The 13,370-nt window shown below is 39.8% G+C and overlaps 1 protein-coding gene across 1 annotated transcript; it reads left to right on the plus strand.

Annotated features, from left to right (window-relative positions):
• Positions 1 to 450: 450 nt before the first annotated feature.
• LOC117460985 (uncharacterized) lies at positions 451 to 13,009 on the plus strand. Its single transcript, XM_034102655.2, has 3 exons — positions 451 to 638; positions 11,973 to 12,137; positions 12,509 to 13,009. Exons 1-3 carry the CDS (start codon positions 452 to 454, stop codon positions 12,763 to 12,765), a joined length of 609 nt encoding a protein of 202 aa, XP_033958546.1. The 5' UTR covers position 451; the 3' UTR covers positions 12,766 to 13,009.
• Positions 13,010 to 13,370: the final 361 nt, after the last annotated feature.

A 13,370-nucleotide genomic window follows, 5' to 3' on the forward strand; every position in this document is an offset into this window, starting at 1 on the left:
CGTTTTTCTTTCTTTTATGTACTGTCAGTCCTTCACAACCCTCTGAATAATGTGCACATTTTTATGCAAAGCAAGCTCTTTTAATGTCTGCACAGCTCTCCACTTTTCGTAGCAGTAATGCTGCACATGTTTTATTTCAGTATTACTAGTATTTTATCATATACCAATAGTCGTTTTGATTTATTTTTGAATATTAATTTTTGTTGGTCGTTTTTCTTCCAGTGTATCTTCTTTAACTAACTTTGTTTGATGTATGACCCATAGGCCTATACACCAAGGAAAATTCCTCGTATGTGTAAGCCTACTTGGTGATAAACCTGTGTCTGATTGTGATTTATAAATGCAGCCAGCAATGCGTTTAAAATAAAGTGCAACATGGGGGCGTGTTGTTTTCCCCGTCCTGCTCGCGTTAGCTCCTTCATGCGCAGCACCACAGCAGACAGACTGAAAGATGGCGGCTGGTTCGGGGGCTGCTGGAGCCCGCAGCTCCAACGCTGGTCTGGAAGGGTCTTTGGACCGAAGGTTTCAAGGAGTTTCCAACACTATGGAGTCAATACAAGGACTTTCAAACTGGTGCATTGAAAACAAAAAGCACCACAGCCTGATCGTTCGTTACTGGATGAAGTGGCTCAAGAAATGTGAGTAGCTGAGCCTAAATCCGCTAGCTTAGCTCATTTAAGCTAATTCAAATGCATTTCTGCGTTGACCGTGATCGGCTTGCCAAATTCAGCTACTGGTGATAGCTTTGCGAGAAGTGCAATACACTGCTTTATAGATGCAGTTTTAAAAAGTGTAATCAATGTTTTCAATAAAGACATGCGTTGCAATCGTGGCTTAAAAATAGTCAGTAATGTTAGCTAAGCTAATGCTAACCATGGTCTCACTAATGGCACTGTTTACAGTTGGGCCTCCCGGGGTTCATGCTGTTTTTTTCAAGAATAATTGCCATGCACCACACTGCTTATCTCAAAGGACGGATTCTGGAGATAAATGTTTTAGAAGGTGTTTAGTTAGATTGTATTACATATCAGTTTTAGTCGGGGTTGTATAGTTTAAGATGTGTGCAAGTTCAGCAATGATCGTCTAACATGCATGATTGTTGAAGCGATGTTTAAGTAAACATTTTAAAAGTGTGAAGGGAAAGTGCACTCTTATTGAAATATGCATTTGTTTTAAGCATTAGACGATTAACCTAAGATTCCTGGAGCTAAAAACGATGTCACGACGTTGTAATTAAAGTAGTGATACACTTGACAGCAGTACCATTTCATATTTTTTCAAACTTTTCCCACGTATTGTTACATTGGGTTCTTACCTACTGATAGTGTTTGAATGTAACTACGTACAATTACTCAAGTACTTTACTTTGGTAGAGTTTTGAAGATTTGGTATAACATTGTATCTTTCACCAAATATTGGAAGGCAATACTTTATATTTTACTCCATAGAATTTCTTTTTCAACATTAGTTAATAACAACTTTGCAAATTTTAGATGAATACAACATACGAGTACATTAAGAAGTATCATGATAGATTAACCCTGCACTAACAGCACTTATTTATTTTTTATTTAAATAGGCTATTTTGATGCTAATACTTTACTACAGGGAATTTCTTTCAGTGCATTCTTCTATTTGTGGCACAGTCTGTTGTTGTTGTTGTGGTGTTATACCACTGCCTGCTGAATATACTTAACATATCAAACTGTTTTTAGTTATAGGTTTATCAGGATAGGTTTTTACTAATCACCATTTGACCTGGTGTTTGAGTGCTTAAAGTAATCGATAAGGAAAAATAACTGTCATTTTGAATGCCCCCAAAGTTGCCATTGTCTAAAATGTGGTCTTTATAAGAGTTAATTAAATGTACTACATTTGTAAAGCCACTGAACTGCTGTCATGTATTTAGCTTGTGCCTCTAAACAGATTATAGTATAATCCATTTATCGCTTGTTTTGTGAAATCACAGGTAGTATCTGTTGCTTTGGTATTCTGAAGTACTGAATAGTATTTCTATTGTTGCGATTAGGATTTATTATACAATCTTATTACTTATAATTTCAGTATGTATTCAGTTATCTTATAGCAAGTGTAGAGAAATGTGCATGGCTTCCAACCTTACACCAGTTTTATAATATCACAACAATCGTTTACTATTTTCTAGAGAATTATTTTGATACTGGTTTTTGCTGATTGTGGCCAGAACAACAAATGTTTCGCTCTAACCATTGATTTTGGAGAATGCAGGACTTACCGAAGGTTGTATCTGCTTTATTTAAACATTATTTATAATTTGAGCATCTATATTAGTTTCGATAGTGAGACATTTGAAGCATTTTCTAATGAAATGTCGCAAAACTTGGTCTGTTGGTTTTTCCAATTGTCAGACTAGGACCTACTGAAACCGAAGAATCTTTTTTATTTAGTCATCACTTGCAGGTTTTTCAAAAGTTAAGATTCTCATCTGATTTTGGAAAGAAATTCTAGGAGGAACGTTATTTAATTTGGAGAATTTATCATAGCTGTAAGACTATACACCAGGATTTTTTTTATATTGGAATGCATTGCTTTTGTTTCATGGTGCAGATTTGTTGTTTTTGTATGTATTGAAGCAAAGACATTGATCATAACCTCTTACAGAAACATTTACATATATGCCAGAGTCACCATTGTTCATACAGCTGAATTCTTGATAATGGAAGAGTTGATTGGAAAATAGTGTAAGATGAAGGACAGAAATGACTAAAAAGTGTGACCGTTAAAGGGGGAATCCACATTATTACTTTAATTGTCTTAAAGTTGAAGTTGATTGCATATGTTGGCTGCAGGAACATTTATTTTTCTATTATTGTACCCTGCATATCTTTTATAGGCTTCAGTCCTAACATTTAGAGATATTAATTATAAAGTATCCATAGTTTCAAGTTAGTTTCAGTGCCTGTCGAATCATCATGTGGATTTTCTTATCAGTGCACATCACTGCCTGCAGAGCACAGCATGATGAAAGCTGACGGCACACAGGGAATGACTGCCCTGCTCTGCTGAGCTGTTGTTTCTCAGGGAGAGCGCTGCCAACCGACCCAGAGTCAATCTTTATGGCTGTACGCTAGGACATGTTTGGTTTGAGCTAAAAGAATAACGCTATAAAGTAGGTTCATTTTGAGTAAAGACAATCTATGCTAATCTCATATATTTATTTTGTTTAACAGCAGCAACATTAGTTTGCATTAATTTTAGTAAGGTATGTCATATTTTATTGTTTGAGAATAGTTATGGTGCATATTAAGAAAGAGACCTAAAAGCTCTTCTTTGATATAAAAAGCTTTGCAGATCAATCAATCAATGTTTATTTAGCCCAATATCACAAATGTTACATTTGTCTCAGTGGACTTCACAGTTTGTACAGAATATCAGTATGACAATACGACACCCTCTGTCCTTAGACCCTCACATCGTACAAGGAAACACTTCCAGAGAAAACCCACAGTTTGCAGATGTACAGTATGGGAGAGTGGCAGAAATGAAACGCTTGCAGTCACTTTAAGCACCACTGTGTGTCAAACATAATGTTTATATTGTCTTTGTAGCATAGGTTGTCTAAATCGTAGTTATCGGTATCCGAGCTTGTCAAATAGAAGTGCTTATTTCATTGGATAATAAACATGTTCAAATGTTAAGTTTCTAGAAATGTAAAATCTTTTTTTCAGTGCTAATCGGAGATAATGAGATGCAACCTTGTATCCAGTCTATGTGTGCAATAATTTGTTGATCAACGCAAATATTATATTCAATCTTATTATTATGTTAAAGGTCCCGTGTCATGCTTTTCCGGTTATTACCCGTCCCCTTGTGTGTTATGAAGGTTTTTATGCATGTAAACGGTCTGCAAACTCACAAACCCTCAAAGTACACCCTGTAGCGAGTACAACTCTAACACAGAAGATACCTGTCTATGCTGCCCCAGAACGCCTCGTTGGAGAGTTCTCTTTTTCTTCCTGGGTAGAGTGACGTGCCCATACCCAAATGGCACCATTGGTCCGTGGATTGGTCCAAATGGACCAATCCGAGGACTTCCTCACACACACACTCAATCTTTTCTCAGCTGCAGCTCCGCCGATTTCTCCTCCCTGAGACGGCGGGATGCTGTGAGTCTGTGTGAGAGCACACACATAAACTCTCAGCCAGTGTGTGCGTGTGTGTGTGTGTGTGTGTGTTATTATATTATTCATCAAAGAAAATAAACAACACTATTATCTCACAGTCTTACTTTGTTTTATATATATATATATATATCAGAGGTCGCGTTAACCGAATATATTCCGTCTATGACGGATGTTTTATAACAATGACGGAAAAATCTGAAAGCAGTCCGTCATTTTGACGTATTAGAACAAACTCAGAACAGCGCCAAAGTTTCCCCGCAGCAGGGATCCGCCAAAAAGGAAATGATATCGTTTCCAGACCTAACTTTGCCGTACAAATCATTGAAATGTCTGGGAGTGTATGCTTTCCGCTGTGACGCGCTCCCGCGACGTGCAGTGGGCATTAGTGTTGTCACGATACTAACATTTTGGTTTCGATACCGATACCAAGTCAAGAATTGCGATTCCGATTCTTTTTCGATACTTTAAAAAAAAAAAAAAGGGAAACAGTCTTAAATATAGTCAGGAATGCAAACTCATCAGGTATGAAAAAGGTGACAAGGATCCGACCCCATGGAATATCGGCTTTAAAATGAGGAATAACAGATGATTTTAGCAGTCAGAACAACTAAAGCAGCAGTGTTACTAAGAACAGAAACTCCAAAGAGTCACATCTAATAGAAATATATATATAAAAGCATTTATTTAAATTGTGTAGCAGTGAGTTTAACATTTTGGCTGCACTGTTGAGCATCTTGAAAATGTATTTTCATGCCTCTGTGCAAGGCTTAGTCTTTCTATCTTTATAGCCACTGGTGTAAAGTAACTAAGTTCATAAACTCAAGTACTACTTGGGTTCAATTTTGAGATACTTGTACTTTATTTAAGTATTTCAATGTTTCTTTTGCTACTGTGTACTTCTAATCCACTACAGTTCAGAGGTACATGGTGTACTTCTACTCCTCGACAGTTCAGAGGTACATGGTGTACTTCTACTCACTACAGTTCAGAGGTACATGGTGTACTTCTACTCACTACATGTGTTAGGGGTGTAACGGTTCACAGAAGTCACGGTTCGGTTCGTACCTCGGTTTGGGGGTCACGGTTCGGTACGGTTCGGTACAACAAGAAAAAGCAAAAAAAAGGTCCCAAATGCATAATTCCAGGTTTGTTGTTATTTATGTTTGAACAGTAGTGCAAGTTTCAGTTTCAAAATAAGGAACTCTGACATTTTGAATAATTAACTGTATTAAACAGTTAAAAACAAACCATAAACAGTACCACACACACTCAGATGGCCATATTATCTATAATGGCTGATGTCAAACTAAAAGGTTTCATCAAGCTGTAAAACTAAAAAGAATGTCTTACATCATAAATAATAAGAAAGTGTTTCAAGAGCGCAAAGTCGTTGAAAAACATATGCCAAAAGCTTCCGTTATTTATTTTTGTTTCACGGCTTTCATGTCTATTGGCTTCTTAAAAACAGCGGGGATCAGCTGTTGAACTGCTGTTGTCTTTTGCCGGGCTCCGGTGATTGGCAAATCTGGGTGATGCCTTAGTTCTGATATGATTTAGCATGTTTGGCTTGTGTTGCCCTTAGCATACCACACCGCTATCGAACAACGCCGACACACCGTCCTCGTCGGATCCACCACTCGCACACTTCATCGTTATTGTAGTCCACAGGGAACCCAAAATGTTCCCACACAGCTGATTTAAAAGAAGCAGGTGGGTTCTAGCTCCTGTGTGTTATCTGAAATCGCCATACTAACTTTTCTTCTTCTTGTATTTAGTTCGTTTTGTTGTTGTGTTTCTTCTTGTTCTTCATTTGTTGTTTAAGGGCAGCTGGCAAACAGCTTTTAGGCGCAATACCGCCCCCTGGATTATATATAGTGTAGTGGATACTGCCCTGAAGGACAGACTTTTTTCCCACTCGTAAAAAAAAAGGCGTATTCGTCGTGTGACTGCATGTGCCGAACCGTGATGTCCGAACCTTAACGGTACGGGACGAATACGGATACCGTTACACCCCTAACATGTATGTAATACCTCTAGTTACTTCACAGATCTGGATGAATGATGGTAAATCTAATCAAGTGTTGAATCAGACTTTAGTTCCACCTGGAGTAAATCCACAAGCTACCCTGCAGTATACAAAGTCATTCAAACTAGCTGCACCTTCACCAGCTTTGAGAACACTTTCATGATCAATCATTATAAAACACATCATATATATTATTCTGAAATGGACCAATCTGCACAATGACTACTTTTACTGTCGCTACTTTAATACTTTTACTTGAGGAACATTTTGAATGCAGTACTTTTACTGTAACAGAGTATTCCTACACTCTGGTGCTTCTAGTACAAGACCTGAGTACTTCTACTGTCGCTACTTTAACTATATTTTGATGATAATACTTTTGTACTTTTATTTGAGGAACATTTTGATTGCAGGATTGTTCCTACATTCTGGTACTTCTACTTTAACTCAAGTACAAGATATATACTTATACCACCTCCGTTTATAGCCTATGAAAAAAACTAATAGAAAACGAAGGCTAAAGCTAACGTTAGCAGATAGTGATGCTAGTTTGCTAGTTAAGTTTGCTCAACGATAATATTGCGACAAACACTTTTCAGTGCACATCATGCTCTGCCGCTCCGACAGGGAGCTCTGCTCTGAACACCTGAACGGCCCGTTCTAACCGCTGTTCAAAAGCGGTCCAACACAGTGACTCCGGACAACACAGTTAATATTAACGAACGCACCCGTACAACACAGTTAATATTAACGAACGCACCCGTAGGAAATGTAGCTGCTGAAGCTAGACACTCATCGTGGAGCAGCAGAGCCTTATTATACATCCATGAGCAGAGCCGACAGGCAGGAAGACTCGAGCACACAGCTCGCGCTTCATTATAATATATATAAAAAGAACACCATGCGTGTCATGATGGCACATAGCAGCTCGTGGCCGCAGATTACTCCGGGTCCCAGACCCCCCCCATACCCCAACATTATTTTTATTGCAGATCTACATGAATCACACAAACGACCTATTTTGGATTCAAAACGGCGAATTTTGCCGAAAGGTGACAAGTTTGCATCCCTGATAATGATTGTGCTTTATTTCACACCAGAACCATAACACAAACTTTTAAACAATGAGAACAATAAACAAAATAAATGACAATAATTCTTATTAAATAAAATTAAGCATCATCTCAAACAACTTTTTTGTTTTATAAAATATAGTTTTTTTTATATTTTATTAACATGTAGGCCTACAGTAATATAAATAATTATTGACAAAATGTATATCGCAGATATTAGCCACATTGGTAAGTTAGCTAAAAAGATAGCCATATTAGACAGTTAGCATTGCCATTAATTGCCTCGTCAAACTACGAAAATGTTCGTTTGTCACAAAATAAATTACACTTGTTTGACTTAGATTTGAGGGCATGGCTTGAGCATGATGTAATTATGTTATCTATCACATTCGCTAACCTGTCTGTCTTTAAGTTCTTTAAACAGCTCTGGATGCCGGTCGGCGGGTGCTTAGCCAAGTTTGATGTGTTGGCTCCCTTGGTTTGCAGGGATCTCACAGACAGGCCTCGTGGTGTCCGTAGGCTTGCCCTCACTGTCAGAGATATAGCTCAAATCTTTCCAAATTTCGCTTCTGGCGTCTTTTTTGTCAACAAGTCGAGGCGCAGCGCAAGTTGCACTCCCACTTGCAGCCATGCTTCTCGTTTTCTCACATGCTCTGACAGCTAGCGCGTGGCCGCGTGCACGAGAGAGGGGAGGGACTTAGAACGTACTTGAGAGGAGCGGGACTGCAGGCACGGCTGCAGTGCAGGGAGTGGAAGCAGAGCGCTGAACACACACGGCTCTTATTAAAACGGCGCTTTTTCACGGGAGTACTTTTCCCCGTCATTCTTAAAGTACAGATACTAATGAAGCGGAGGAATCGTACCGTTTTTAACGGCAGGGTATCGCGGTACCTTTCAAGTATCGGTACACCGTGCAACACTAGTGGGCATGCATAACACTGCCCCCCCCCCCCCCGGGTAATAATGGATTTTGACGTAAATGTTACGATCCTGTCCGTCAAGATGACGGGCAGCGAAAAAGTCTAGCGCAACCTCTGATATGTGTGTGTGTGTGTGTGTGTGTGTGTGTGTGTGTGTGTGTGTGTGTGTGTGTGTGTGTGTGTGTGTGTGTGTGTGTGTGTGTGTGTGTGTGTGTGTGTGTGTGTGTGTGTGTGTGTGTGTGTGTGTGTGTGTGTGTGTGTGTGTGTGTTCGTGTTCGTGTTCGTGTTCGTGTTCGTGTTCGTGTTCGATCAGGGCTCGACATTAGCGACTGCCAGATGGCCCGGGGCCATCTAGTATTTAGCTCGGGCAATGAAGCCTCACCTGCTGGTTGCCCGATCGGGCAATCTATTATGCGTAAAGTATCATGCGGATCCAGTAATGAGTGACCCGACAGTAAAACTAAACATATCTATAACTAGTTCAGGTAGTTTGAGAGCTAATTAAAATAGCTACATGTGATATTCCAACCTGAAGTGTGTGTTTTGTCCACTCACCGCTGCATGTGATCATGCAGAGCTGCGTGTCGACTCGTCAGCAGCAGCTGATCCCTCTCCCGTCATATTAGACTCGCGTTTATGTTCATATCGATCAGATCCAGCTAGTTCTAGCTAATGATATGACTACCTGCTTATTAAAAGACTCCTAAACAATAAGTATCGCTATGCAAGTGGGTGAGGCCACAAATTATAGCGCAGCATTATGCATTTGTTTACATGCCCACCGGAACCCCGAGGCATTACCAACAGATCAACGCACAATCAACCCATTCAGGACATCTCTTTCTCCACATTAAGTGTTAGACATTAGAATTGACTATTCTTGTCTGTCACTTACTCTTCTTGTCTGTCACATAAGTGGCGAAACTGAAGCGGTATTGCGCTAAAGGGAAATGATTTTGACCGAAGAGATTTAGATTTGCCGGCTAACGGGAACTCTGACGTCGCCATTTTGTGTGCTTCGCGGATGCGCTCGGCTCCTCTCGACTGCTGCTCGGGTCTGCTCGGTCAGCTTCCGGATGAGGAGGCATTCGTTCGACCAACTTACAGTAGATAACATTACAAACATTTTTAACAGGGGCCATAATAGTGTAAATAATGTTTGTTTTGGCAGTTATAACTGAATTAGGGCTGGGCGATTTTTTCGGTTTTCAAGATTAATTTGCATTTTTACTTTCCTACGGTTTGTGAAATGGCTGAACCGAAAAATCGCGATTTTAAAACATTTCTAGACTCCGCAGTTTTGTTTTGCTTTAAGGGACTCCGTAGTAGCTTACTCTCTCACTTTCCAGAACGCGCACAAAACTCAGCCACATTGCCTGTGACTACCCGATCTGCAGCTCTGCCCGATCTGCTGTTGTTATGCTGTGTTCGTTGTTCGTTGTTGAGCATAACAGAGGACTCAGACATTGTACATTACATATATAACTAAACACGCCTTTTCTCCTCCTTATCTCTTTCATGACTTTTCATTTAATATGGTTTTGAACGCTGTAATCAATACTCAAGACAGGAAAAACTTCACGGCTGGTTTCATTTCTGGTAGTTCCGGTTGTTGCCTCATGCTACCCACGTCTGTAAACAAACGTATTCAAATAAACTGTACCTTCATTTAATATTCAGCAATAATAATATCTCAACGTCTATACAGTAGTTGTAGTGTTGAAATCAGTAGGTTTCGGTGTGCAACACTCCGTGTCATATCGCTACTAAATTCACCTCTATAGTAAATGGTATATTAGCCACATGCTAAATGCTAACCGGAGATGAAGGATTTTCAGAATAAAAGCTTAACAACTGCGCACGAGAACTTCTGGTTTTTCAGTATAAAACAGCATTTAAACTGACGGTATGTTTAAGGTACTTTATGCCATCAACACTATGCGCATGTGCAGAGCTGCAGATCGGGTAGTCACATAGCCTACTACAATCACATTCACCGCTTCACCGACGGATGTACCATAAAAATGTCCACGAACACAGATGAAGAACTCATTCCTAAAAAAGGTGCTACTTCAGTTGTATGGAAGTGGTTCGGGTACAAGCGGTCATACATAGAACAAACAACTGTTCTGTGTAAGGTCTGTAGAAAGACAACTTCCTAGAAAGTTAAAGGGATGTTATTTTGTTTGAGGGTATTTTTTTATTATTCATTTCATTATCATTATTTATTATTTGTTGTATTACATTTTACAAGTTTTTTCAGGGATGGCCTACAAGAGATTTTTTTTTCAGTTTGATTTAAAAAAAATCTTTGCACATTAATGACAGCCGTGGTGCTGTTTTTATTTATTTATTTTTATTCTTGAACAACTGATTTGTTCACATAGGCCTAGACTACTTGGTAATCTCATTTATTTGTATTGTGTTAATAAAGAAAATATGTATTTAAATGTTGCCTTGGTCTGGTTTGTTTAGAAAAAAACAGAACAAATCGAGGTTTAAATCGAAAATTGTCCATTAGTTAGAAAAATCTACATCTGGGAAGGCATTTGCCTTCATTAGATGGAAAGTGTCTTGATCAACAACTTAAGTATTTCTTATAGCAGGGCATGCAAGCGAGCAAACACAAACAAGAACAAACAAGTGAAATGAAGAATACAATTTAAATTGTACAATACAATATTGTGGTGGTTCATCTTATAATTCAGTCTAGAGAATGCACCAGACAGCATCTAAGACCTGCAAACATCTAAATGTTCTAGGGGGAGTCCCCCCAAACCCTTTGTGCGTCATTTCGTCCGCACGCATTTTTCAGGGCAATCTCTATTGGGCCCAGGGCCATCTGTAAATGAGCTTATGGCGCGTTTCCACTGCAGCGGGTAGCTCGCTTTAAGCGCGCCAAGCTGCGCGGGGCCCGTTTTTGGTTGCGTTTCCACTTGGCCTAGTTTTGGCCCGGGTCTACTTTTTCACCCTTTTTCTGGCCCGACTAAATCGGGGTTCTATCGAGGCCAACAAGCGGGGCCAACAACCGGGCGGAATATGCTAAACTAGTGACGACTGCTGATTGGGCAGAGAAAATCGTCACAATTCTCGCGCGACTTAATCCCTAGTGTCGCATATATTAAGGGACCCTTGCAGCATTTTTGTAAACCTAAGAAAATGATAAAGAAAAGCATACCGTGGTCGATTGATGAAGTTGTGACGTTCCTTCAGCTGATTGCAGATGATAAAATCCAGCGGGAGCTCGACGGCACAACTCGCAACCTAAACGTTTTTCAGGAGGTCTCTGCACTGTTGTCCGAACGCGGATTCTCAAGGACTTTCCAGCAGTGTAGGGAAAAACTGAAAAAGCTTAAGAGTGAGTATAGAGCCGTGAAGGACCACAACGGCCGGAGAGGTTCCGATCTGTTGGACGCTATTTATGGCCATAGACCGGCCAACGTTGGGAGGGAGGGAGGCCTGGACTCTGCAACCGCGTTACTGGAGTCCCTGCATGGTAAGTCTTTGCTAACGCTCTGTTATTTGCTTGAAAGCGTTGTGTCCCTATCTATTCTAAAGCTCACTTCTAACAAACAAGTATTTTATCCTTACATTTATGTTCGACAACCCATGCTTTTATGGAGCCCCGAAGAGCTACATAGCTAGCTAAGGCAGATAGCATTAGCTAGAGCTATTGTTTGCTAACACCACATGCGCCATTGTTTAGGTTCTTCTTTTCTACAGTTGTTGTTGCTATTTAGTATTGTGCTACAGTAGTTCGTGGAATTAACAAGTCATGTTGCTGTTCTAGATGATGCCATTGGGACTAGTGAGGAGGAACAGTCCCGAACACCGGGTGGTGGCAGTGTTCTGTCCTCAACATCAGAACGGACCTCAACTCGACCACAGACACCAGCCGAGGAGGAATCGACACCAACGCCGAGTGCCATCACGACACCGCAGCGTGTGGTTCTAGGTAAGAAATAGGCATGGCAAAACGACTAGAATTGTGACTTTTTTTTAAACTTTAGATCATCCATCGTCATTAAGTAAAATAAGCTATACCACTGTGTGAAAATGCTCTCTTACAAACTAGCTAGTACGCAGCTAGTACAATTGTGTGTGACATCCTATTATATACATATATTCATTATCAACAGGCTGGACATAATGTAATTCACTTTCGCAATCATTGTAAACATCTAGGGCATAACTGTCTTTAGTTCATCCTTACTGTTGTTCTGCTTATACATTTTATTATTATATCCTTGTGTGACCTGTACCTGTCCTGTGTTTTTCATTGTTATTGCTAATTCTTATTGCTATAATTATCTTATCGTCATACAGGCAAGAGGAAACGAGGAGGAGACGAGCACCTAGCACAGCAGGCACGGCACCATGAACAGAGCCTGGCCCAGGTGGATCGGCACTGGCAGCTGACCATGGAGGCTGCTGCCCGGGCGAGGGAGGAGGAAATGGCCTTGAGAAGGGAGGAGAACGCTCAAACTCATGCGTTTAACCTAGCCTTCCTGCGCACTCTCGGCCAGGTTCTAGGGGGCAGCCGACGTGGCCCGTCTCCTCAGGAAGACGAACCACCTCTGTAATTTTAATATTATTCAGTTTCATCTCTCTTGTTTTTGTTAATTTGTACTTTCTTGTTTATTTCTTATCTTTTTATATATATAATGCCATATATTTTTATGCTGCTGCAATACAAACATTTTTTTATTTTGTATTTGTACAATGCCATGCCTTTTTATGCTGCTGCAACAAATATATATATCTTTTTTATTTCTATTGTACATACAATGCCATGCCTTGTTATGCTGCAACAAAAAACACTTCCCAAATTGGGATTCAATAAAGTACTTCTCATCTTATCTCTTGTTGATAAATGCATCATCTGAGTTCCTGCCATAATCTGATTAACAAACTGATTTTCGTGAGCATGTAAACAAAGTCACTGGGTTGCCACTCACACACACAATTACAGTTTTGGAATCCAATCAAACTGAAATGTACAATTTAAAGGGCTTTAAATCAGCAGAACAAAAACTCAGATTCACATGAGGTAGAAGTTATAGGCCTATATTTTTCCTAAATAAAAATAGGCTACAACTAATACCATTACTAATAATATTTGTGGATCTTTAAAAAAAAAAGCCTACAATATCACTAAAACAATTGTAAAAATAGCCCAATTAAGATC

The sequence above is a fragment of the Pseudochaenichthys georgianus genome, chromosome 16, assembly GCF_902827115.2.
Source record: "Pseudochaenichthys georgianus chromosome 16, fPseGeo1.2, whole genome shotgun sequence".
NCBI classification, from domain to species: Eukaryota; Metazoa; Chordata; class Actinopteri; order Perciformes; family Channichthyidae; genus Pseudochaenichthys; species Pseudochaenichthys georgianus.